At 39.9% G+C, this 27,943-nt stretch overlaps 1 protein-coding gene across 3 annotated transcripts in view; it reads right to left on the reverse strand.

Moving 5' to 3' along the window:
• LOC146508012 (neuroendocrine convertase 1-like) overlaps nt 1–27,943 on the reverse strand; it is a 131,396-nt gene that overhangs the window by 56,863 nt on the left and 46,590 nt on the right. For all 3 annotated transcript variants that reach the window (XM_085178592.1, XM_085178594.1, XM_085178593.1), the window contains one exon: nt 25,985–26,087. In XM_085178592.1, the coding sequence (XP_085034718.1) occupies nt 25,985–26,087 (103 nt within the window). The remainder of the gene's footprint in view (nt 1–25,984; nt 26,088–27,943) is intronic.

Genomic DNA, 27,943 nt, shown 5'->3' on the forward strand with positions numbered 1-27,943 from the left:
CTTCATTTATTACAGGCAACAAATCTGGCTTCACTTTTCATTCCCAAAAATGGCACAGTAGATACTAAATGACCATCGCTGACAGCTAGGGGATGCGTAGAGTAGCTTATAATATGATGCTATACCATAAGTTATAAAGACTATAAAGATGATAAAGACTAATGAAGAGGTCACTCTGGTAAGAAAGAATCGACCTAAATCATCTGCATGTTTAAAAAATCTATCCTCGTTGTATCAATAGAGTATTGCAAGAGGAAGCAATAAAGAGATATTGCTACATTTATTTATGGGAGGTGGTGGGACATTGTTGGTATTTAATAAAAAACTTCATTTGTACCAAAACATAACCCATCTAAATGTTTTGAAAAGTAAATGTAAAAGATGCCATGGAATGAGAAGGAGACATAAAAGGCTCTACCTGCTCTGAAGTCATGAGTGTGGCAGCAGTAAAACATGAAAAAATAATCAATGACTTCCTGACACATGAATGTCATCATCTTTACAACCAACATAAAGATACACCTAAAAAGAAAAAAAACAACAACCAATGAGCACCACTGATATAATTTTCTACCTCTCATTAAACCAGTGCAACCAGTGGCACACTATGTGTTTACACAATTGGGCTCCAACTTTTTCTTTGCTCTCAATGTACTTAACAGAATAGACAGACAATATAGATAATAACAACAAGTGCAGCAAGTTTTATATTTAATGTGCAATGGTGGAGAGTGCAAAGAAGTTAGAATAAATTATAAAAGAAATAAGGGGTTACTAAATATACAGTATAGGCATGGCAGCCTGTATATTTATGGTATGTAGGTATGTACAATTGTACAACAAAAAAAATTGTACAACAAAACTAAACAGCATCTACAGAACACTTAAGTGAACTACTGAGTTCCTCTGGGGACTGTCTGTGCCTTAGGCAGTGTTGGTCAAGTTACTTGAAAAAAGTAATCACTAACTAATTACTGATTACTTCCCCAAAAAAGTAATCCCGTTACTTTACTGATTACTTATTTTCAAAAGTAATTAATTACTTAGTTACTTAGTTACTTTTTAAAAACACGATTTACAACCTGAATGGGTGATAAAGCGATAGATCTTTCAGCCCAATTCTACTTTTTCTGCATAATCCATCATACAAAATGTAATCAAATGGAAAAGTCTCTTTTTTTTAACTTGTTTTATCAGTTTTAATCTTTTAACTTTATGCATCAAGTAAAAATTAAATTATATGCACCATTCTCTGACTTGAAGATATTAGTTTAACATTTAAACCTATTTTCTGCACATTCCAGCACATAAAATAAAATAATTTTTGTGTTTACACTCAGTCTTTCAAATAGATGCAAGTAAAACACAGCAGAAAATAAATAAAGTCAAAGACTAGCGGTCCTTTTTTCACCTGTAAGGCAGGAGTGGGGTAGGCGGAGGTGTGCCCTGGTGCAGGTGTGCTGCAGCGGTCAGTGGAAGAATCCGCGAGTTTCACTCTGTGCTTGTTTAGGGGGGGGTTTTTCGCTGTAAAAAGAAGTTTTCTTCCCACGCACAACGGACACTAATGTTTTTGTCACTTTTTATGGAATCAAACTCAAAGTAAGGTCAGTACTTCCACGCTTTAAACGCTGCACGCTCATACTCTCTCCCGTACTCGATATATGATCCATTGTTGATCTGCACACAGCTGTTGTCACGAACGTCACACTCGCTTACGTCACTGTCATGAGACATTCTCGCAAAAAAATCACGGTTTTAGTAACGCAGTAACGCAGCGTTCCTACAGGAAAGTAACGGTAATCTAATTACCGTTTTTGTGATAGTAATCCCTTACTTTACTCGTTATTTTAAAAAAGTAATCAGATTACAGTAACGCGTTACTGCCCATCTCTGGCCTTAGGCAGGCTTGCTTTACAGTTTTCTTTGTAACTGAGCTGAGTGCTCCAAAGGTTTGCACATCTTTTTTGTTTTCTGCTTTTTTATACTGTTTCTACTTGTTGCATATAGTAAATGTTTGCTTTTTAATTTATCTTATCAAACTCATTTTTCTCCCTTTATTAAAAAAGCACAAATGTCATATAAAAGATTGTTAATCAAACTGAGAATCGCATTAGGAAAAGGCCTTATCCCACCCTGTTTACTAATGTACTACACAACTGATCACTAGTAGAAAACAGCCATCAGCTGGGTCCGCTTTCTAAAATGTTACTAGTCAAAGACAAAATAGTGTTTTTCCAGGTTATCCACAATAGCACACGTGTGGATATCTGAAATTCTCGGATGTACACAAAAACACATGCACGATCCCTGCGTGCAGCTCTTTTTCTTCTACCCGCTATGCTTCAATTCGCCTCCGTCCACCGCTGTGAGGGATGCAAACAAACACGGCAACAAACAAACAAAGTGATGAGCGGACATGACGTCTGAGGCTTAGCTTTTGTTTTATCTTCCCTCTCTTGTTTCTCCCTCTATGTTTAGCGCAGTGTGTGAGGCCCCAGTGCAACACACTCCTTTATGGAGAGACGATGGGGAGGCAACCTCGCTGCCAACTGTGTGATCAAAGCCTCTGTGTGTTTATATACCTGCGCAAATACTATATGAGCATGAGAGGCAGAGATCTTTGAAGATATGTGGATGGTTAATAGTCTGGACGGCAGCAACTGCTCAGTTAAGTTGCAATAATTAAAAAAATGGGGGTGATTTTATGATTATTTTACAAATGCTGCACAGACAGTTTGCTGCATGATTAACACGTTTTTAGCATGTAATGTTATGTGTTTTTCTTCATTTCACTTTACCTCATTTTCATTCCTAGTAAGGATGATTTTGTATTATATCCTGATATGTAAATCCTTAGAACTGATTGAGGATGTACTTTTTTCCTCTTTTTTTTGACTGTAATTATTGACACTTTCTAAAAGGTGATGTGCCAGAACGGAACAAACTGGCAATGACTTTTGGAGCCGACCACGAGCCAAAGGTTAAAAACGAGGGAAGCCAGTCACTTTGACTTGGAAAAGCACAGATGGAATTAATAAGATTAAATATGGCTGCATTCCATTTGAGGCAAGCTGGCTCCAGGGCTCTGGCACTGTGCATGCTGATTCTCTAGGGGTACTTAATGGAACAGAGCCATCATTAATGACCAATGAATCAATTTTGTATACAAATTCTTCTTGTACACTTTCCGATAAAACACATAGTTATTCATTACAATGTGAAATAAGCCTTAATGGACTAAGAGGTTTTTTAGTGCATTGCCGATTTTATATGAAACAATTTTTATTTTTGAAGACACAAAAAAAATCCTGATACGCTGACCATTTGTATTTAGCCTGAAATTTTTAACTAAAGAAAACATCCACACTTTTAGCTTGTAACAGCTGCACAACTCTACGGCCAACAGAGTAATCTTTGTCTCTATGGAGGAGAGACTGTCGTGAGAATTTTACAGTTTCTCTGAATTGCTAAAACACTAACTCCCACCAAATTCTCACCATCCTGATCAAATTTATTAAATAACTCCTTCATTTGGTAACACCTAAAACAGTTTCCACCTAGTTATACACAATTTTCAGAGCTAATTTAGCCTATTGGAAAACTCTAAACACATTTTCACTCGTGAAAACACATTTCTTTCCACTGTGATGCACAAAGCACAACTACAGCCCTGATGTCACTTCTTAAACGCAACAATTCAAAATTGTTCACACTTGTTTCTCGTGACGTGACGAAACGGATGAGAGCCACTTCAGAGTGTAAAGTGAGCAAGAGTAAGTTCAAGTTTCGCAGTAACAGTGCATGGTTATTATAGCTTTGTATTTTCTAATTAGGCTTTGTTTTTATTTTGAGTTTTGTTTTTAATTTGGTTTAGTTTTTGTTAGTTTCACTGTTGGTGTTGGTTTTCTTAATTATTATAATTTGGAGGGTGTTTATCGGGGGTAACATTTTAAATGCTGAGAATAAAAATTACTATAAAAATACAGCACTCTGTGAAGACAGAGCGGTGTGGCGGGGATTAATACATGTATCTGGACCGTATGTGTTTCTTATTAGACATAACTGACAAAAACTGACACTAAGGACAGTTCCAGAATATTTTTTAAAAAATAAGTAATTTCAGATCAAATCTGAGCTGCTGGGATATTTTTGCACATGGAATAAGAGGAAATCACACATTAGTTTTTATCCGCTGATGAGGCTGGAATAAAAAAAATAATACAACAATCACACTAGGGGAAACAGTGGTTGTAGATGAAGGCATGTACAAAATTACTGCAAACATTGACTTGAAATTTTGTTGCCATCAAAATGGTTGCTTTAAAGATGGCGACCAGGTCTGTAACCACTGGTGGTCAGTTGTCAACTGACACAACAGTGAAATGGCAATAAGTGTGGTAATAGTCTCAATACTATCACTCCACTGTATTATTACCAGAGCCCACTCCTACCAGCACATCACCCCTATCCTTCAGGAACTTCACTGGCTTCCTATGAAATTCCAAATAGTATACAAGCTTCTTCTGCTCACCTTCAAGGCCCTTCATAACCTTCCCGTTCACTTCGATCTTCTTCTTATATCCAACTTGCTGCGCCTTCATTCTGCCTCAGCATTATGGGAAGCAGAGCTTTTCGCTGCTCTGCTCCCAGGTTGTGGGACTCTCTACCCCCAGATATAAGAAACATTGGTTTTCTCCCCCAGTTTAAATCTCAACTCAACACCTATCTGTTCAAGTCTGCATATTCACTGTGAGCTTATTGTCATTGTTCTAATATGTGTTTTATTCTATTGTTAAGTGTCCTTGGGTGTCTTGAAAGGCGCTTTTAAATAAAATGTATTATTATTATTATCATTATTATTATAAGTCAAATTCAGTCTGCTATCAAGCTGACTTGATCTAAAAATGTGACAATAGCGTCAGTATTGTAAGGACCCAAGCTGGCATGTTTGATGGCAGCAAAATGGGGATTGTTACCTCTATGCTGCCCTGGTGCAATGGTTGGCAGTAGCCCTATGGCTAATAATGTTTCTCTTTTTCTTCTTCGTCTTCTTCAGCATGTCTTTTGTCTTGTCTTTCTTCTCTCACCCCAACCGGTGGCGGCAGATGGCCGCTCCTCCCTGGGCCTGGTTCTGCTGGAGGTTTCTTCCTATTAAAAGGGAGTTTTTCCTTCCCACTGTCGCACTGTGATTGTTGGGTTTTTCTCTGTATGTATTATGGTAGGGTCTACCTTACAATATAAAGTGCCTTGAGATGACTGTTGTTGTGATTTGGCGCTGTATAAATAAAATTTAATTGAATCGAATTCTGGCTCAGTTACACTAAAGTAAAATAAGATGGCAACCTTGTCAGTAGGAAACGTTTGGTGTTGCCAGGGGACTGCAACCCAGCTGGTTGCAAACATGTTGTTTCCTGGTTATATTCCTATATAAAAGCAAGGTTTTATATGGGATTGGTTTGGTTTGCTGACATTGTCACATCAGCAAACCAAACAGACCAGATCCAACACTGTCATGCTTTTGTTCTCTTTTTGTTCTCTTCACATACGTTTGCTGACCTTACAGTGGTATGTTCAGTAGTATGTGGAGGTACATATTTAGTTCTGAATATTTTGTTCTGATGCTTAGTATTGACAGACTTCAATATATGAAGAAACATTTGTTTTTATTAAAAAAAAACTGTAACATAAAGTTCACTTGATTCATACTTACCAGTTTGCTAAGTAAATTATATCATGAGGTATAATCCTGTTTGAGGTCTACAATGCATAAAAACATTTAGTATGTTTAATTAATGTTTGGTACAGTACTTCTCTTGGGTTTGGAGGCTGTCTATTTATGTTTTACTCTATTTCTGTAACTTTTGTAAAACAGCAAAACCTCCACATGAGCTTGGAATGACTCGAGTTACGTATCATGAATACTGTGTTTTCCATTTTTCGATAGTAGGGTGTAATGAACGCTCAGTAGTAATATTGTTTTGACTGGTTTCATGCTTTATCGTGTAGTCTTGTGCACGGACAAGAGTGTTTTGATGCGTTTGTGGGGATTTACCAGAAGAGCCAGAGGTTTTGTGAATACAGTTTGAAAATTGGATTTTGTGTTTAGAGTTCTGAGAAAAGGGCGGAAGGTTCCAAGAAACGTGCCTCAGCAATTGTGGCACAACTGTAATACATCAGCGTCAGCAGGCCAGAGTGAGATTTGAAAGACTCCAGTAAAAGCTGACATTTGTACTGCCGCCTAATTAAGATGTAAATCAGAGAGTAAATTACAGGCTTCTAATGAGGAGCCGATAACGGCGACGTTACTGTTCTTAAAGTTCTCAGGTGCAACTCCACAAAATCTTAGTAATAGTTGTCAAGATTTGAAATAATCTAAAGATACATCATTGTCCTGAAAAAAGGGACAGCTTCTGGCTCAGATATCATGTATTACTCACGTTCCTAAAGAAATATCCACATCGGTATTTGCATTTGTGTCAGTATTAAAGGCTTTCTGTTGATATAAACTGGATTCTTGTAGCTATCAAAGGAGGAGGCACAACCAGGCAGGGGGTACAGTATTGACATGTCACACACCCAATGTGATACTACAAAGCTTCTCTCTATGATTTCATCCTTCCCCCTATCTCCTTGCTCTCTTTCTTTTGCCTTATCTTTCCTTCCGCTGCTGCTCTCATTCTCTCTCTCCCACCGTCCCACTATCTGTCCTTCACCATCCCTTTCCTTATCCACCTCTTTCTCATCTTCTACGTCTCCCTCTCTCTCAGACATGTGATATCTCCTTGCATCTTCTGCTCACTTCCTGCACCTTTCCGTTCCTTCCTCTTTCACAACATCTCCACTCCCTCTTTCCATTTTTATATCCTCCACTCCCTGCATCTGCTCGCAGCATCTCTGAACACATCCCTCGTCTCCCCTCACTATATTTATCTCTTCCTTATCTGGATCTCCCGCCCCTCTCCTTCCATGCATTCCTATCTGTCTATATCTGCTGCTCTCTCCCAGTCTCAGTGGGCTCAGCTCTCATAAGCAGAGGGTGCAGAAGAAGGAATGAACCGGAAATGGTAAATTGCTTATTTCTGACAGCTCGGCGACTGCATTAAGCGCCCCCCGATTCACACACACACAAAAAAACCCAACTTAGATGAAGGCAGCAATGTAAAAGAAGCAATGTAAGAAAAAAACAGAAAAGCAAACAACAAAAACAAGTCATATTCATCACGGTAATTGTGTGGGTGCTTTGGGTACGCGAGTGGCTGATGAGGGATGGTGCTGCTCACAGGCCTCCCTGACGTCCATGAATCACAGCCAGAGTTGCTCGCTGGCCCTCAGCCGCCATAAAACAAAAGATGGAGATGAAAAATGCAGCAATTAAGTGATTTGATTTCTGCTCTACCCTCCTGTCCTCCTTTCTTCTCCCGCCCCCCCTTTTTCTGGCCACACAAACAAACACACACAAATTCAAAATCCAACCGCACGAAACGAGACACAACGACAAACCTCAACTGTGACTCTCACACAAATAAAATCTCACGACAGAAACAAGAATATAAATATCACATATGTACACAAGATGAAGGAGGATTTCCTTAGTATTCACAGTAGAACCCTGTGTATCACTTACACGATCACCGGGCTGACCTTAAAATCAAGCTGGTGTGACGACATAACACATAATGTTGCATCATCTAAGATTAACAACCTGTGATTAACTAAAAGCTCAGAAACTAAATTATAAGTAAGTGAACGTAGCTGAAGGTGATACAGTAAACTGTCTTTGTCGCAAGGTCCCACAAAAACCTGCAGCTTCAGAAAAAAAAGACTAATTTCAGCAGAGCAAACAGCTTTGCTGTTGTTATCTTCATAATTAGCAAGCAGGTTAGTTTAAAATGCAAGCAGTGCTGTACAAATATTAGCCACACCTAGCTTTGAGACGGCAGGTAATTTACACAGCAGCCGGCGACAATGGTAATGCTTCAGTCGTTCACACTTTCATACAGTCAGGAGGCAGTGGGATCTAAAATGGGATTAGGTAAAGCCCGTGCAGCATTGGCTAAGGTAATCTGATTTTTAGGGGCAAAACAAACAGGCATGTGATGGCTATGAAAAAAAAAGACTTTGGCTATAGCTAAGGCGGCATAATTAATTGGAAGGTTGGTGGTTCGATCCCTGGCTTCTCCAGTCTCCATGTGTCCATGGACAAGATAATAACCCTGAGTTGCTCCTGAGTGTGAATATTAGACAGATGCACTTACACACAGAAAAAAGTGCTGTGTGAATGAGACATGCTGTATAAAGTGCTTTGAGTGCTCAAGCCGAGTAGAAAGGCGCTACATAAGACCACATTTACCCACAGCCTTAAGTTTGAATGTGAGCACACGCGTAAGAGATAATTCAGAAACCGTATAAATTTTATCGTTACATTATTTTTGTTTCCATTTCTTGATAATAAGAGGAAAAAAGCAGGGTTATACATGATGTGGCACAGAGTACCTGTGCTGGGATCTAACAGCAGAATAAAGAGGATTTATTATTATTCATCTTATAAAATCTTTTGGCTTTTATGATTTTACTCACCTACATGCACATATGTACTAGATTCTACTGGAGGCTGCTCTCAGTAGTGCGTTTAAATCCACATTACTGTTCATTACTGTATGTTACAGTCCCTCAGGGCAATGACTGCAAGAACAGCCACCAGGGGGCTTGTCACAGTATATGCTGCACAAACTCTCAGAGTATATACTAATGAAATCCAAGCATGCAAACAGATCTGACAATAATGAAAACATGAAAATAACATCTTTGGCACTGAGTCGAAACTCTCTCTTCCTCTGTGCATCTCAGGAGCAAACATATTAGAACAATTTACCTCCTACATGCAGCAGAGTGCAGACTATATTTAAACAAGGCACTCTATGAGAAATGTGGATGCTTTAACGTTGTTTAGCTTTTGGGAGGAGGAGGGGGGGAAGGGGTGCTGTTTAATGGGACTTGGCTAAGCATGTGTAATTAAGAGCAGGGGTAAGTGGTGAGTTGCACAGTGCATTATCATGTATGTGTGTATGTGTTTGTGTGTGTTAGTCTGTGTGTGCGCATGTTTGTGAGGGATATGGTAGCAGCATCAGGCCATGATGGAGTGCTTTGCGCAGCCAAACACCCATTCAGCAAGCCGTGGGCTCATTAATCCTGCCAAACTCCACTTGTTACATACACGCACAGGAAATCATGAGGCTAGGTAAACAGGGAACTGCTGTGATCCATCACTGCACACCCGGAACACACAGATATAGGTCCACACACACACGCCTACATGTAAAATGATAAGTTTATACCCATACAAACACACGGAGGTCTGCACGCGCGTGACAAATACACAGATGCAAACAAATTTACACACTGAAATCTTCTAGTATGTGTAGTATATGATGCTGTTTCTCCCAGCAGAATACGGGCCGCGCTTTATGCTGGTATGTGAGAGGTGAAACCAGAAATAACCCCCTGCACCCCCCGTAATGTAACAGAGAAATGGCATCCAGTGGTGGTAAAGGCCTGCACTTGCTATTAGTAGTAAGAAATACTGCCACAAAGCCTGGAAAGAAATCAATAGAGCTTGACCCCAGTTTGACCTCTGGTTAAATGGAGAACTTATGGGACCACAGTGGCCTTGATATTAGCTTATTTGATGTGTTATTTCCCAACAACAACAACAACAACAACTCTTTTCTCTCAATTTCCACTTTCTTTCTTTCTACTCTTTATTTTCTCTATTTGCTTGCCGTTTTGTTTCCATCTCCTAAGTGCTTATGAATAAGCACACACACACACACATCCGCATGCATACACATGCCAACCTACACACATCGTGTGACAAATGCAGTATAGGGCCAGTTACACAGCCCAGTGGTTAGATGTAATGTTGGAGCAGATCTGTTATATCTATACGCCTCCCTGGCTCCAGCATTTACTGAAGCCATCAGCGAAACAACATTCCATATATCTTTGACAGAGAGGGGAACAATAGTATTTACACCAATTTAGCCCTGGGAGGGGGAGATTTCCAGTTAATGGGTGACTTTTTCCCCCCCTCCGCTTTCTCTTCTTTTAACATTTTCAAAATGGCCACCCTTCAGGAGGACAGATGAGACATGCACTAAGGCTGCGACTCACATGCTAATAAACTCCATTAGAAAACATGTAAATAATAATAAAAAAAAACACACAGCAGCAACAAAATAAAATGCTTCACAAAATAATCTGGTGCCTGTAACACTGCACTCCATGACAGGTAATCTCGCTATATGCTGGTAAATAAGATACAAAATACACCTCTTAATAAAGATGACTAGCAAATGCACAGGCAGGAGAAGTGAAAAGCATAATGTCATGCTTTTTATGACTAAATATTTTACAAGTATTGTTTTCTCTCTTCTTTTGCTATGAATTGTGTCCATGTCAGCATGCAAGCTTCACTCAACTCATAGTGTTTACCCAGCATGGGCTTGCTGCATTGTGGCAGCCTGGGAATGGCTAGCATGATAAGGTTAAATGTCACCAGTCACCAAGGGGCCAGTGAAGGGTTAGCTGTGGTGCAGGTTCAGGTTTGGGCTAGCTGCAAAAGGTCAGAGAGGTCAGATCAGGTCAAAGAAAGGACAAGCTGTCCACTGGGGTTAGTAAAAGGTGACAAGAAAATTAGGCTGTGCAGTTTTACTTAATGCAGTTTTTAGAAAACACTACAAAAAAAAAAAAAAGCCAACAAGAATTTAAAGTAAGAGATTTTTAATATAAGAATTTGTCAGTATTGGGTGTTCTTATTATTCTTTCTTAGAGATGTTTGAGTTGTGTCAAAGAATTAATCATAAAATACAGTCTATATTTTATAATATAGTCTACTCAAATGTTGTGATTTTATTCTGTATTAGCAGAATTAACACCATCAGATTTTTTCTCACATCCTTATTTCTTAATATTACTTAAACCTCTCACCTGTCACTTCAAACCACAGTGATGTAAAATGGAAGACAACAAATAGTATAATCCTGTCATTTTTTAAAGTTATTTGGTGGTTTGATGAATAAGATATTGTGGAGCATTTAGTTGCAATATCAGGTGAATTATTGCACACGATGCTCGGTCTGTTAGCTTCCTGATTCCTTTTAATGGTTATATGGTAAGTGGCCTGTATTTGTATAGCGCTTTACTTAGTCTCTAAGGACCCCAAAGCGATTTACATGACATTCAGTCATTCACACACAGGTGATGGCGAACTACAGGGTGGGCCATTTATATGGATACACCGTAATAACATGGGAATGGTTGGTGATATTAAAGTCCTGTTTGTGGCACATTAGTATATGTGAGGGGGCAAACTCCTCAAGATGGGTGGTGACCATGGTGGCCATTTAGAAGTCGGCCATCTTGGATACAACTTTTGTTTTTTCAATAGGAAGAGGGCCATGTGACACATCAAACTTATTGGTAATGTCACAAGAAAAACAATGGTGTGCTTGGTTTCAACGTAACTTTATTCTTTCATGAGTTATTTACAAGTTTCTCTTTGTTCACAGCCATTGACATGTCGAATAGGTTAACACGTGAGGAGCGGATCGAAATTGTGTTGATATCTGGTGAACGCAACGGAAAATCACCGTTTTCAAAAACACCCATGTATGTGTGGACGTAGCCTTAATGTTCAGGACAACAAAGTCTATTTACATTCTTAAACAAACACCTAAAACTGTTTATTATTTTTTTTTTTCTTTTTTCTTTCATGGCATGTTTATCATATGCATTTTATAATTTAGGCAAGGAGACATGGTCAAGACAAACTGCAGATGTTCAAACTGAGCATCAGAATAGGGAAGAAAGGTGATTTAAGTGACTTTGAATATGGTGTGGTTATTATTGTCAGGTTGGCTGGCCTAAACATTTCAGAAACTGCTGATTTACTGGGATTTTCCACACAGTCAGGTCCAGGATTTACAAAGAATGGCCCCAAATAAAGAAGATGTCAGCTGATTCCAGAGGTCAGAGGAGAATGGGAAGACTGCATCAACCTGGCAGGAAGGCAACAGTAACTCCAATAATTCATAACGTAAAAGACCAGACTGGGCGTCACTTCTGTCAGCGATGAAAAAGGAGCTCACCTGTAAAGTACCTGCACTGCACACCTATACAAAGTGTATACAGTATATTTCAGTAGCAAGTACCCAATAAAATAAAAATATCCCTTAGTTTGATCAAAACGAAGCACAGCTGAAAATGACTGAAATATCATTGGTTATGCATGGTGGCCACATTATGTATAAAGCATATGAAATAATTATCTAATTAACACACTGGATGTAATGTTAAGAGATCACTAATGTCAATACTGTACCAGTGAGTACCAACTGTGAGGCATTGCATTGTTAAATTAGTTTTTTAAGTGACTTGAGAGAGCATAAACTGCAGCTGAAAACAAGGATGTTTTCTTTTTCTTCATAAACTTTCACAGCACTTCACAAACTGTCTATATTTCACTGAAGAAATAAAAGAAACAAAATAATGGCCAACAGCCCCCTGTAGACCTTTATCCTCCTCCCATTTTAGCCCCTTTTAAAAACAGAAATGACCCACAGAACACTTCGAAGTGCTGTATCAATGCCTGACTGACAGCTCTACCTCCCTCTGGCCAGCCTACACAACACAGACTTACAATGATGCCAGAGAAACAGAGAACTGTCAATCACAGGAAAGCCATCCATTGGGCAATATATATGATCATCTGCTAGAATCAAGTTCACCAGGTGTGGGCAAGTATACATCGACTCACGCCCCCCCCCCCCCCCCCCCCCCCCCACACACACACACATATGGGTACATACTGTAAAAAACTGCACACATTACCCCTAAAATATCAAAGACAGGTTCATGCACATAAACTAGCATGCGCACATTCACATGCAAAATGCACATAAGCACACACACATATCCCTTACAGAGTGCAGAAGTCATCAGGGACCTGTAAAGCATTACCCTCTGTGTGACTCGAGCCACTCCAGAAATAGCCTCTGTAATGTATTCTTACCGCCGCCGTCTCTTTTGCACAATAGTGCCCTTAATAACACACTCCATTTCTGTTGGCATAAATAAGGGCTCCATTTCCATCTTATTTCATGCAAATGAGAGCGACGGCGCCCAAACAGGTAGTGGGAGTACTGTGTGAGTGGAGTGTGGAAGTGTGTAGTCGCTGAGTGTAGTGGCATGATTGGGGACGAGCGAATTCAAATGAGCGTTGGAGAGACCCCACGATGTGCCAACGACTCCCACGCCAGCCTGCCAACGGCGTGACAGACAACGTCACTTAGTCACTTATGGGCCCCGCCGCCTGCACATGGTGCCATTACAGGGGCCAACGCAAAAACCAATATTTATCCAGGCAAATGGTTCTCTCTCTAGAGAGAGATTATTGATGCAGACATGAAAGCTGCGCTCCAGTAGTAGGCGCTGGTGCAGCTCGATAACATGTTATGTCATTTGCTGAGTCCGCGGGGTTTTCAGTGTTTGAAGAGCAACGATTGGAAGATACAGCAAGCTGCCACGCTGCTTCACACTATGGATTCTATGTGTGATTCTATATATTCTATGTCTATATTCCATGTGCAAAGGTAAAAACCCATTACACTTACATTAACGGCTCATTACGACTCAAATGACTAAAGGTTTGAGAAAAATACGTTTTAAAAAGGTAAACCTGCCTATATAAACACTAACATTTGCATGTACCTACCACTACACACTTAAAACTGTGGTGAACCTCTAGTGGTGTTAATTTCCAACATCTCCAAACCAATTTTGTTTGGTGTTAAATGATCACACTTCAGATTAAATACTGTTATTGACTATATCCTTAAAATCTGCCAGTCAGTAGCACAATTCAGTAGCTAATTGTTAACTTATACAACACAGTGCAGTGTTTACAGTAAGAAGAACATTTTTTTCTGTCTGCATATTCTCTATGTGGTGTAGTTTATTCCCACAATCCCGACACATGTAGGTTAGATTGCCAGGCAGGTCAAAATTTCAGGTGGGTATGGCTGTGTGTGAATGGTCCTCTGTCTCTATGCATTAGCTCCCTGATTGGTGCAAACTACATCTTGCCTTGGGTCATGTGGCACAGACTAAGGTCAACTGGCAACATGACAGTGATATAGTACAGATAAAGAAGGAATAAAAAGATGGGTATATACAACACACTCTTATCCTGCTTAGTCTTTGTCATTATAGTTAATTAATTATATATAATTATTTATCAGGGTTGTCAGGTTAGCTACAGGCATACCACATTTCTGATGTTAGAGATTGCTTTTCAATAACTCACCCTGCCTACTGCAAACCCTCTGCTGCTGGTGATTCTCTTTCCTCCATCAAAGTGAATGATGGAGTAAGCGCAGCAATATTAGGGAGACATTTTGCTGTTTGATAATGAGAAGGATGACATAAGTTACTTCTTAGATAATGGTAGAACATTTCATATGTAACTCTCATCCCTCATTTATAGAAATATTCTTAGATTTATACTTTGTTTTATGATAACTTTTGTTGATTTCTTTAAAAAAAAAACATGCTTGGCATAAAAAACCTCACTTAGATAGGTTCGTAACACACTTACACCCCTGTGATCCACTATTTCCAAATCAAACTAAACCCTTTCATATAAAGTTAGAAGGCCTAGCCATGGAGCAAAACTGACCCTAGCAATACAAATGAATTGATGGGATAATTAGTGGATAGACTAAACTGAATCCTGTGGAATGGAAAAATAAAGCTAAGGTCAGAAATGCCAAAATCTGCAATTCCTCAAACTGCCACTGGAGGCTGGCTCATGTTTACAGCTTTATACAAAAACAAATAAACAACAATAATAAATAAACTGTTGTGATCCAAATAATACGGTCTGCTGTGTGGTGCAGAACCTCTTATTCAAATAAGGCCACTTGTGGCTCCTGAAAAGTAATATGGTGTTGACCAAAATGTAAATATTGAGGCTTCAAAACGTGGTGCACAACCAGTGGGTAACATCACAGTGGCTGCATCCATCTTTTATATACAGTCTATGGTTAAGACAATTTTATTTGTCAGCTGCTGCAGGTGCATAGTGCAGTGGGAACAGTTTAGAATTTCAAATTGCACAAATGTGCAATTTGTGCAATTTGAATTTAAGTTTCACCTTACGTCAAACTTATGACCAATATTTGTTCTAAAAACAGGGAGTTTTGTTCATGAATAGGGGGGTAAAATCTTAGGGTGAACAAGACTGATCGCTGCCTTACTTGCTTGGACACTGCACCACATATACACTACAGTGCATGATCTAAGATACTGCAACCAAAATCATGTTTTTTCTTCTCTAGTGCCAGCAGCAATGCCAGCGGCAGCAGCTGGTTATTGATGATGCTGATTATTTGTGATAATTCACTCAAACTCCCTTGTGAGTCCAGTTAAAGTCATCCACCGATATTTGCTGCCAATCAGATCAACTCAAGGTTATTTCACAACCCAAAAACTTATGTGACTGTGTGACACATCTGTGATCTCAGAAAATCAAACCAAAACCTTATTTCATTTTTTAAAGAAGTACAAAAAACAGCCCAAAATGCCAGCGGCATTGCCTATAGCAACAACTGATTCCTAAAGAAGGCTGTGTTGCATCGACTTTTGTTACGTCATACTAAGCTACAGAAGGACTTTGTGGAGGACATACTGATGTGAAGTGCTGTAAACCTTAAATTTCCCATTTTCTAATAGAGTTTCTCTGCATCTTTCTGGCCTTTACTTTCCTGCTTCTCAGTAATAACTCATCAGTCGAGCAGTGTAGGCGGCTTTCTGACAGCTTTTTCCTTGGGCTTTATTTTCGCTGATGAAGTTTGAGTTTCTCTACTTTTTCTATCACAGTCTCTGGAGTTTTAAACCACATTAGAAGACATGCAGGCATCACTTCCTGTGCAAAAGAAACACCCATCATCAGATTATTGGTCTCAGTCATTAGAATGTCATATCACCTTAGTGAAATAACAGAATCAACTGTAAGTGTATATTCTGATTCATAGTTTGTGGAACCAAAGGTGATCGTGATTACATAACCTGTTTTGGAAACTCAGTCTAAAGAAACAGTTGGTAAAATCAGAGGGCGCAGAAGGTGGAGCTGGAGAGGAGAAAAGGTTTACAAGAGTTGCTGGTGGCCGGATAAAACAGTTCCACACTCGCTTCAAGGAAAGGTTAATGTCTCTTTCTCAATTTCTTCATCGCTCCCTCCCTTGCTTTCCCAGCTGAGGTCTGTGTGACTTACAGCAGGTCCAGACTGCATTAGATTAAATCATAAATTACTCACCCACCCCCCATATCTACATCCCCTCACCCCACTCCCTATCTCACACTTTCCCCTTTCCATCCTCTCCCTATCTCAATCTCACTCTCCCTTTATTCTCCTATATTCCATTCCCCATGTATTTCGCCTGCTCCCCCACTATTATTTCTCCCCAGCTCTAATCATTATTTTCTTTTCTTCACCCCCTTCATTTCTCTCACACTCCCTGTACTCTACAATACAAATGCTGTTCTGTTAGAAGGCTGCTACGCTGACTTTTGGACAGTAAGGCATGTGAGTGAATGTTTGCTAGAACCCCTTCTGCAGATTGGTATTTGCTCCCTTTGATCATCTATATTTTATCAAATATCTGATGAGTTTAATTTAATATAACTGGTCGCATCTCCAGTTAAATCTGCTCTCAAACTATATAGAAGCAATATCAACTGGTAGTCATATACTGTGGATATGGCAGCTGGCCACGGTGTGCTTTATATGTGTTCACAGCTAACAGAACAGACTAGGCTATTCTATTCATTTCTTCCTTCTCATCTGTGGTGTTCATGCACGCAGAGAATAACATGGGTTCTGGTGCCCTTACTTCACCATCTAGGCAGTGCGAGAGAATGGCACGAACATTAACTACGTTTTTAAAAATTCCTAATGCAATGTTTGAAACAGTTCAACAATTAAATCACAAATTTGCATTCAGTTTTAACTGTTAGCTTAAGGTACTCTGACTGTATTTTGCGCGGTAAAACAAATGTGCAAGAATCACTCATTCAATATGTAAGAAAGACAGGACAGGTGAGGAAGATGAGCAGTTATTTTGAAAAGTAAGAACTGCTCAGGAAGGGGCATTTGATTACCTGGAAAGTTGACACTTTATTAGTTACCTGACACTTTATTAGGTACATCTTGGACCTCTTTTTTTCCCTTCAGAACTTCCTTAAATCTTACAGATCTAAGTACCTGTCAGAGAGTGGTCTGCACTCACATAATAGTGCCACGCACTTGCTACAGATTTGCCGTCTGCACACTCAAGATGTGAATCTCCCGTTTCTAGCACTTCTTATAGAGGCTGTACTGGACTGAGATCTGGTGACTGTGGAGGCCGTTTGAGTACAGTGAACTCACTGCCATGTTCAAAGATCAACTTTAACGTGATTTGAGCTCTTTGATATGGCCCTTCATCCTGCTGAAAGCAGCCATTGGAAGGTGGTTACACTGTGGTCACAAAGGAATAGAAACAGTCAGAAATTCAGGTAGGCTCTAGTTTTTAAACAATGCTCAGGTGGTGCTAACAGACCAAACGTGTGTCAAGAACATATCCCCCCAACATCAGGTTCTCAAGTTCACCATATTCTTACAATACCATACCGGGCGATCGTGGCTCAAGAGTTGGGAGTTCGCCTTGTAATCGGAAGGTTGCCAGTTCGAGCCCCGGCTCGGACAGTCTCGGTCGTTGTGTCCTTGGGCAAGACACTTCACCTACCGCCTACTGGTGTTGGCCAGAAGGGCCGATGGCGCGATATGGCAGCCTCGCTTCTGTCAGTCTGCCCCAGGGCAGCTGTGGCTACAACTGTAGCTGCCTCCACCAGTGTGTGAATGTGAGAGTGAATGGGTGGATGACTGGACGTGTAAAAGCGCTTTGGGGTCCCTAGGCGGGACTAGTAAAAGCGCTATACAAATACAGGCCATTTACCATTACCATTTACCATTCAAGCACAAATAGAGATACATCATGCCAGGCAATGTTTTTCCAATCTTTTATTGTCCAGTTTTAGTGAGCTATGTGAACTGTAGCCTCGGTTTCCTATTCTGAGGGGACAGGAGTGTTACCTGGTGTGATCTTCACTTGCTTCAAGGTTCAAGATCCTGTTTGTTCAGAGATGTTATTCCATGCAATACGGATGTAACAAGTGGTTATTTGAGTTACTATTGCCTTCTTATCAGCTCAAAGCAGTCTGGCTATTCTCCTCTTAAGTACTCAACAAGGCATTTTCACCCAGAGAACTGCTGCTCACGGGATAGTTTCTCTTTTTGGATCATTCTCTGTAAACCCTAGACATGGTTTTGTGGGAAAATCTCAGCAGTTTCACGAGTTTCTGAAATAAAACTCTGGCATCAACAACCATGTCGAAAAGTCACTCAAATCACCTTCATTCTTCATTCTGATTCTCAGTTTGAACTTCAGCAGTTTGTCTCTACCTTGTCTGCAGGCCTAAATGCACTGCTTGCTGCCATGTCATTGGCTGATTAGATATTTTGGTCAACTAACAGGGTTTACCTAATAAAGTCTCTTGTCATTGTATTTGAATTGGTGCACGGCAGACTGTGGCATCCATCGTTTCAGATTATTACAAAGAAAGGTATCATGAATTTGACCTTAAGCTGGTGATGTTCTTTAGCACTTGTCAAATTCTGACTAGTAAACCTCAGAGCCAGTAGCCAAGTCGTCAAAGAAAACACATCTACTGAACTCATAGCATGGGTTAATTTAGCTGATATTTTAAAACTTTGTCCCAGCTGCATGGCCACCTACATCTAAGGTTTCCCCCACCTGCTAAATCCCACTTTAACCCCTCATAATTATTATATCATCACATGCATACTCATCAGTGGAATCACATCTCATATCTATCGTCTGAAATACCACCTGATACATCAACTATAATAGCTGAATTGTACTAAAACTGTAGTTTATTTAATTTTTTACTTAGTGTTCTTATTTTCTTACAAATAAAATGTTTTAGTTTCAGGTTTCTTCCTTATTTCCTTTGTAGTGCACACAATAACATTACATCGAGTTATGATGACTGAGACCTCTGTAAAGGTCTACACATTGTCTGATATTGTTTATGGACTTAGAGAAATAGAGGCATGTTTGGGGCTTAACAGAGCTTTTGTGGGATAAGAACATGGTTAAAGGGAAAAAAAAGAAAAAAGAAAACAGAATTGCCCCTCCATTCAACCCCCACACATCTTGCGCTGCTGCTCCACTGGAGAAAAAGAGGAATAAAATAGAGTGACCCTGCCACTAGCAGCTCTCTTTTCCCCCCCACTGCTCTCTTCTTCCTCCCCCTTGCCGTGTGAAATCAAATTTCCATGTGGCTCCCGTATCTGTTGCACAGCGAGGTGATTTATCAGGGATGCAAAGAGCATGCAGAAACAATCTTTATTACATCCATTTCCTGCTTGTCAGCCGGGATCATGTTGGCTGTTCATTAAAGGCGCGGCGCAGGTGAGGAGAATGCATCCCGATGCCTTGATAGATTGTCTGCTCCCCTGTGGTGACAGCAGCTGGATGGATTGAACAGTGGGGGGCGAGCGGGGAGGAAAAAAAGAGCTGACTCTGTCGCTCCCCCTGTCAGACACACTTTTACATGGCCGGCCAGTGTCATTTCTACCAAACTGCCCTACAGACACACATGCACAAACAGGCTTATGACACTCTCTGGAGTTAAGCCAGGAGTGTGCCTTAATGCATGAGTGCATGACCACAAGCATACAAGTATTTATGGACAGTGATGCAAAGACACTGAGACACAAATTGTAAAATTGAAGTTTATAGAGCACAATCTTTGGCCCTCTGTGTTGAAAACATGGGCTGAAGAACAGCTCATCAGGGAGACGTTTACCCTAAAGAAAAAAAAACAATCTGTAAAAGGACAGTTAATTATACCTTTCAACAGCGTAGTCACAGCTGTTCAAAGCTTAATATATATTAATATATATTAATTTTAAAATAAATATGCTCGCACAGGTAGTTCTGTGTTGCTTGGCAACTGCTTTGTTTAAATACTTTGAGGACTTTGTTGCTTAGTGTAAAGATAATTAGCGTTATTATCTTGTACACGGCACTGGGTGCATCTGTAATGGCTGGCACACAGTGAATAGGGAAAATATGTTAGGTTAATTTACACTGTAACAAATACATGCAAATACTAAGAACTATGGCATAAGTACAAACTTGATATGTGATGAATTTACCACATACAGACCTGTTGATCACCAAGTAATATCAATCTTATGTAAAAGAATACTCGTATAATATTTGTTTAACAGAACCTGTTAAGTCTGGCAGCTAGGAACGGCCCAGTGGTGGACTTGGTGGGGTGATGGTGGTTAGGAGGAGAGCTTAACATAGCACTTTAGTAACACACTATCCTATTGCTATAACACATACTGTACAGCACAGGCTTATACTGACAGCAGCGCTCTGAGATATAGTTAACTTTGATCATATTTATTGTAACATTTGTGGCTTTATATTAGCTAAGTAACTAAAGATAACAATATTAGCTCATAGCATTTAACTGGATGTTTTTGACTTTTACTATTAAGTTTTTATAGTTCTGAATATTCCTTTTTACATGTATAAAGGTGTCTAAGGAAAGGTTTTTAGGCCCACCAAAACTATGGCAAAAGCCCTATTTATATTTTAGATTATGAAAAATGGTCTACAGCACACAAAATTCAAAGCATATTCGATTGCACAGTTCAGTGACCTACTGTATGTCAGTAGATTGCAGATTGCAGTCAACTGAATTCTGCTTTGTTACCTTTCCCGATCCAAGCGCATGGTCTTCGCTACATTGGCCACTGTAGGCCAAACTACTGTGGCCGCCACTCATCTGTAGTGAGTGTTAATTGTTGAGGATATCCCAAACTTTTCTATCAGTTAGCCGCTGTTTTTCCTGCTGTTAGTTGCTGTTAGCCAGAGTTAGTGAAAGTTTTTTTGAAGTCTCCAGCCACATAAATAAAAACTGATTATGTGGAACAGCGATGTCCATTTCCACTACTATAGTCAAAAACTAACATCCAGTCCTTTAAGTGACCTCAAAAAGTACTTGTTGTACCTTTGAGTAATATATAACATGAACAGACAGCAATTCAATAGTACTCACACTGTGTGACTTTACAATGTCAATCAGACACAAAACACAGCCCTGCCTCTTAGAATGGCTACATAAGCCTTCATAATCAGCCATAAAATCTTTTATCACACCTCCTACATCACCTGATAAATACATACAGAATGACAACATAATTAAAGCTCTGCATCTATATGCATTAACTCCTCGGGGTACAATTTTTTGTGGTGGAACTATAAATTTCTATCTTTATCTTACAGCAGTTTCTTCTGAAAACATGAAAAAAAAAGAAGAAATCGCACAATGTCTCCATCCGCTCCAGAGTGCAGTTATGCTCAAATTAATGTTTACAGAAGAAGAAAGTATACTCAAAGGGTTTTCTTTTCTTTCTATGCTCTTCATGCATCAATGTGGCAAGAAACAGTCCTATATTCAGTCTTCTTTTTCTAAATTCTCGTTATTTTCTTTCTTCCCCCATTCATTCATTCATTGCTCTATCTCCATCTCCTAGTCTAACTTGTGTCCTGTGTCTCCTTGTATACCAATGACATGTAATGACAATGGCGTAAGCACCGATCGATAGGACTCTGCTTTTGGACTCCTTGGCCACGGGGGACAGAGGCCAGCGTTGATAGCTGGGTGACAGGGACATTGTAGTAGAGTGGAGGGACAAGGTGGGTGGGGGGTGGATGTAATTTCTCTGATGAATCTTCATCCTTATCCCACTCACTGGTCATAATGCGTTGATGACAGGCTAATGAGCCCTGCTTATGTTGAAGTGCACACTGTGTGACAGCTGTCTTTTATTCCTGCTATAAAAGTGTCCAAGAGCCTCATTTCTCAAACTATAGAGCCCTGTTTATGTGAACTTTGAGGACATGTCCATACAAACCAGATAGCTAGTGTTTACCAGAGATGTATAGTTACACCTTTAGTCTATAAAAAAGGAAAAATATCCCACCTATTTTACACTGTTGTGTATGTACAACCTGTATGTTTATGTACATATGGTCAACTCATCCATCTGAAGTTTCCAGTAGCTTTAATGTAGAGTACTGTTGTAGACACACGTAGTAAGGAAGTGATAAACATGAACAACATGGCAAACAACGGGTCTAAAATGTTGATCTCTGTAGAATGAAAAGTTGTCTCATGCTGATGTTAAACTGCTCACAGTATGGTAGTTGTTTTTTTTTTTAGATCCATTGTATAATATCAAAACTTTCAAAACAGTTTTGTTTTTTTTGTATTAAAACCAGAGACAACAAACTGTTTTATCCAGTCTCTTCAGAACTTGTTTGGGGACAAAAATAACTACATTAAATGTTGATGAGAAAATGACTCTTCTTTTCATATGATTTATTAGGTTGGGAAATATTTTTCTAATGAGTTTATGATATCGATTGCTATTTTCAAGTCTTCTTCAATAAAGCATCATATTCATGCTGTGAATGGTGGTCTCATTTAGAGTCAAATAAGCATTAAGTCATAGTAGGATTTAGAATTTGACTACCTTTTGATTGGCATATCACTACTGCATGGTATCCAGCACCACTGTACCTAAAGTAACTGGGATTGGTGTTAAACATGTGGCACAGTTTTCCAACAAAATTTTCCCAGTGCTTTTCTAATAGAGCAAGGGATTTTCAACATAGCATTTCTAAAAATATTAGTTTTCTTTAGAAAGCATGAATTCTTTCTATTTGCACGAAAGAACAGAATTATTTCAGTTAAAAAAAAAAACAACTACCACAGTCAGTGTTATTAGCCCCTCAAGAAACGGACCTTTTTATTAAGCTCTGACACAAACCACTGCTGTGCAATGATGTTATTTTACTCTGTTATACTCAAAGCTTGTGAAATCAAGTTAAAACTTAGGGATATCTTCCAATTTATACACAAAATAAAAATGCCAAAAACAGAAGACATTCGTTTAGAGGAAAAGAATTGTTGATGCTCACAAAGTAGGAGATGGATATACAAAGTTATCATAGCATTTCCAAGTTTCAAGAACTGGAGTGAAATGTATCATCAAGAAATTCAGAAAAAGCCACACAGTACAGAAGCAAAAGACTTCAAAGACTCTGTAAAGCAAACTAGTGAGAGATGTGTCTAAAGACCCCAGAACAACAGCCAAGACTGAAGTACGCTAAGGGCAACCTGGAGAAGGATTATGCTTACTGGAAGTGCGTCCTTTGGTCGGATGAGACAAAACTAGTGCTCTTTGGACACAGACCAGACATGTTGCTTTTATTTGGAGGAAGAAGGAAGAGACACACAACTCAAAGAACATTGTTCACAGTGAAACACGGTGGTGGGTGTATTATGCTGTAGGGATGCTCCTGGAACTGGGAATCTCATCAGGGTGGAAGGAACCACCAACAAGGATACATGAAGATTTGAAAAGAAAACCTCATGCAGGCAGCAACAAAACTGAGTCTGGATGGTCGCTTTGTCTTCCAACATGACAAATGTTTGAAGACTAACATATGTCACTTCTGGTAAAGAACTACCTCCAGAGGACCAAAGTGAAAATTATTGACTGACCTCCTCAAACCCCTGACTTGAATCCCAATAAAAATCTGTTCGTTGAATTGAAGATCAAAGTTTATGACAGAAGACCATCAAATCTGGAGGGATTCGCCAAAGAAGGGTTTTCAAAGAAAAATAAACCTAGGATGTTTGGAAAAGTGTGTAAAGAATTCCTTGCTCTGTCTAACAGCACTTGGGAAAGTTTCATAGCGGGAGCTAATAGTTCTCTCCTCATCTGTAAGTAGTATTTAATTCAAGGCTGTTTAACTAATACCACCATGAATAACGGATGCTTCTTGCTAACCATGTGAGGCAGTGTAAGCATTAGCTGATGAACACAACCTCTCTTCTCAGCATCAGTTAAGTACTTTGAAATTAATAATAGGTAAATGTTACATAGTTTCACAATCCTGCATTGTACAATACAGTCACAACCTTGTAGGTCAGTTTGCATCTTCACAGATTCACTCAAAGGTGTGCATACACGAAGTTGAGAAATAAGGGTCTTTATTATTTTATAGCTTTTCAACGATCACCCACTGTCCATGAAGCTATAAAAGCAAGTTGATGAAACTATAACTAATGCTGCCATGCAGAGAGAACAGTGAAGGGTATCGTCCATGCAAACAAAGGGAAGCATATGAATGAAGGTGGCACTATGAATGTGATTCAACAGTTTTAGAAAACAAGTCTCAGATTGCCAATTACATCTAAAACAGAAGGACTGAACTGAAGGATGGCTATGGAGGAGGAGCACAGTGGAGGAGGGGGTGGTAGGGTGCTTTCACTCAAAGAAAATAATGTATTTCATTGTGATATTAAAATCAATGACATCGATTGAAAGGTGGCTAAAGGTGAACGTGTACATGATCCTTTAGCTGTGAGAGGCAAAATGTCCAAAAGGGAGGAAAAGAAAGAGAGACGAGGAAAAGGAGGAGTAGAAGATGAAGAAAAGAAGGTGGCCAAAGGAAAAAGTCACCTCCTAGTTAACAAAGAGGGGAAAGGGAAGAGGAAAAGAGGAAAAAAGAAAGAAGGAAGAGAGAGAGAGAGGGGGAGGGAGAAAGGAAAAGGAGCCGGGCTCTTGCCCAGTGGAATCAATACAGAGAGGTGGAGCAGAGTACAATAGCCTCAGAGGAGAGGAGATTCAGTGGTGCAGGTCTAATACTCTCTGTCTCACACACACACACACACACACACACACTCTGAATCCTTTTTGCTCTTGCTTTCTCCTGACATTTCCCTCTATATCCTTCCTCTATTTAATTTCTTTCTCCTTCTCTCTCGCTTTGTTGCTCATTCTGTAGCCACCCTCCACCTCGTGCCACCCATACCCAAATATACACACACAGACACAGTCTGTATGCAGAAGGATGCAGAAGAGAGAGAAGGCCTTCTGTCCAAAGAGGCTAACCACAACACAAGCTTTTTTTCCCAAAACCAGACACTGAAGTCAAAAACTGACACTCCTGCATGCATGCATGCATACCAGCGAATCAACACACACAGATATGTTGTTTCTTAAAACCCAGTCACTTTCACACACAGAGGGCAGAGTCAGAGGCACTTGAATGCAAAAAATAAGAAGAAAAAAAAGGTGAAGACTTCAACACACACATACAAAACAGCACACACAACTACTCCAGCTCTATCAGCACTTGAGACTAGTGAGGCTTCAATTAGTTCTTGATGAATGAGCCCATAAGATGCCGCTCTCTCATTTCCCTTGTTGCCAGATATCCAAGCAATCAGAGAGAAATGAATTCTCATTGTGGCATGACTGAGACGAAGATGACGGTGGTAGGGCGGTGGTAGCGGTGGTAGCGGCTTGGGGGAGGAGGGCACTAACATAAATCATTCACCCTCTCCGCTCAGGGCCAGAGCTGAGCTTTGTCACACCAAACCTGACAAGCCTTTGCCGATTTAACATCTTTTGTTTTTGTTTTTTTTAGTGCACACTGCACACATCTTGTCGAAGTATTGCACAGAATTGTTGCATTATGCAAGTTTCTAATTGAAATATATTTTTTCAAAAATGTAAGTTTGTTTCTGGTCTAATTGTGTAAAGCAAAGGCAATGCATATTCAACTGTTAAAAGCGTTAAGAGGGTAAATACTGCAAAAAAAAAATGTGCCTTAGTTTTTAGATGTTGACTGCCAGCAAATGCAGATTTTATGTATTTTATTTATAACGTGTGTGAACATGTTTGTTGCAGTAAAGTTAGACTCACCATCATCAATGATGCTGACCACGACTCCATGTCCAGTAACGTTGTTCCTCCAAACCGGCATCAAATTCAGGTCAGTCGCATCAGTGTACTCACCCTGTGCAAACTATACACACACAGACACATATATACACAATATGATTAAAATGTTAGCATCACAAAAAAGTATAATTTCCTTTTTTCTACTTTTTTCCAAGTCTACTTGGTGGCACGCTGATATCCTCACAGAGCCTTGGTCAGTATATTTACTAGCGGACACAGTAAATATACTGTAACAACGGCATAAATCAGATATCAACTGCTTTCTGCTTTTGTTCACTGGAAAAAACAGTCAGTGTGCAATAGGCTCTTAACACGATGATCTGGTTCCACCTGGTTAGTACCCTAAGCGATCGGCGTGAGTAACGTGCAGAACAATTACATTCTCTTCCACTAGAGGGCAGTACAACTACCTGCTCTGATTAAATGGGTTGCCAACTGCCATAAAAACAGAAGAAGACGAAGAAGAAATTACATAATAGTCATGCTGCGAGACAATGCAGCACGTAATAGCAACAGATAAATATTTGATAAGAAAAAGTAGTCAATCTGACCTGGGTCCTGGAGAAAATTCCAACCCAGATGAAGGCCCTAGCATGAGAAGTGGTCAGAAGAAAGCACAAAAGGTATAATGGGGACAAACCGAGCCAATTCTACTATACCTGATGTGCGGGGAAAAATTATCAATATGCTTTTTGTGACTTTTTTGTTTGGTGGTGTGCCATGTGATTTTTCTAATGTGAAATATGTGCCGTGGCTCCAAAAGGTTGGGAAACACTGGTCCTACTGGATGGATGAATGGTCAGAACTTCACTGTGCATTATTATTATTACTGTACTGTATATGAATATATTACCCTCTGAATTTGTGTTACATGTGCATTAATGGAAATGTTTACTTCAGTCACTGGGTTATGTTAACTTATGAGGAAACATGTGCACATCCAGTGATACTTTCAGAAACCATATGTACGTTCAAAGTGCCCATAAGAAGCCCGGGGAGTTCATGGACGAGTCACATAGACAGGTCTTTCATCCTTTTACTTCAAACCACACAATCCACCCACACGCACACACACACACAAATCCACACACTGCTGTGCAGAAATCCAACCAACGTGAGGCACGAGAACCATCTTGGCAGCTCCCATGAGTCCTAATGGCCCCACACACTACACAGACACATTCCCTTGATAGCTTTAAGTGAAGCTTCAGTCTTGCATCTTCATGCAAACACATTCTCACAGGAGCAAACCATAAAGGTAGTGCCAAAAGGTAGCGCGCAAGCTGTCTCACCAAAAATGTCAGCAGCTTCCCAAACATCCCCTGCCCACACACACAAAGCCAATCTGATATTCAAAGTGAGTTTTTCAAGAGGCTTCAACTCGGTTGTTGTTATCATGATGAAGAGAGAGAGGGAGAAAACGAGGAGGAGAAGAACACACAATGGAAAAAATGGTTACGAGGTGGTGGCGGTGGGTGGTGGTAGTTGTGGTAGGCAGGACTTGTTTGTGTGTGTCTGTGTGTTTGTGTGTGTGTGTGCTTTTGTATGTGTGTGTTTTGAGGGCTGCATCTGGGGAGCAGCAATGCTTTGTTGTTGTTGTGTGAATAAAGCTGATGAATGGAGGCAGCTAGCAGGCTAACGTCCACCAGAGCACGAAGACCGGCCCAGGGGAAAACGCACACACAACCAAAGGTACACCAAAATATACACACACACACAAACACACACCTTTGTGAACTTGGATATAAGCCCACAGAGAGGCATTTTGAACACTGATTCACCCCACGCAGTCGTAGAGTGATCACCAACAACATACACACACACACGTGCAGAATCATGATCATTCTCCGAAGCACTGAAATATACCAATTATGTGTTTCTCTAGTAAATGAACATTCTGGCACACACAAGCACAAATGC

The sequence above is a fragment of the Neolamprologus multifasciatus genome, chromosome 11, assembly GCF_963576455.1.
Source record: "Neolamprologus multifasciatus chromosome 11, fNeoMul1.2, whole genome shotgun sequence".
In the NCBI taxonomy this organism is placed as follows: Eukaryota; Metazoa; Chordata; class Actinopteri; order Cichliformes; family Cichlidae; genus Neolamprologus; species Neolamprologus multifasciatus.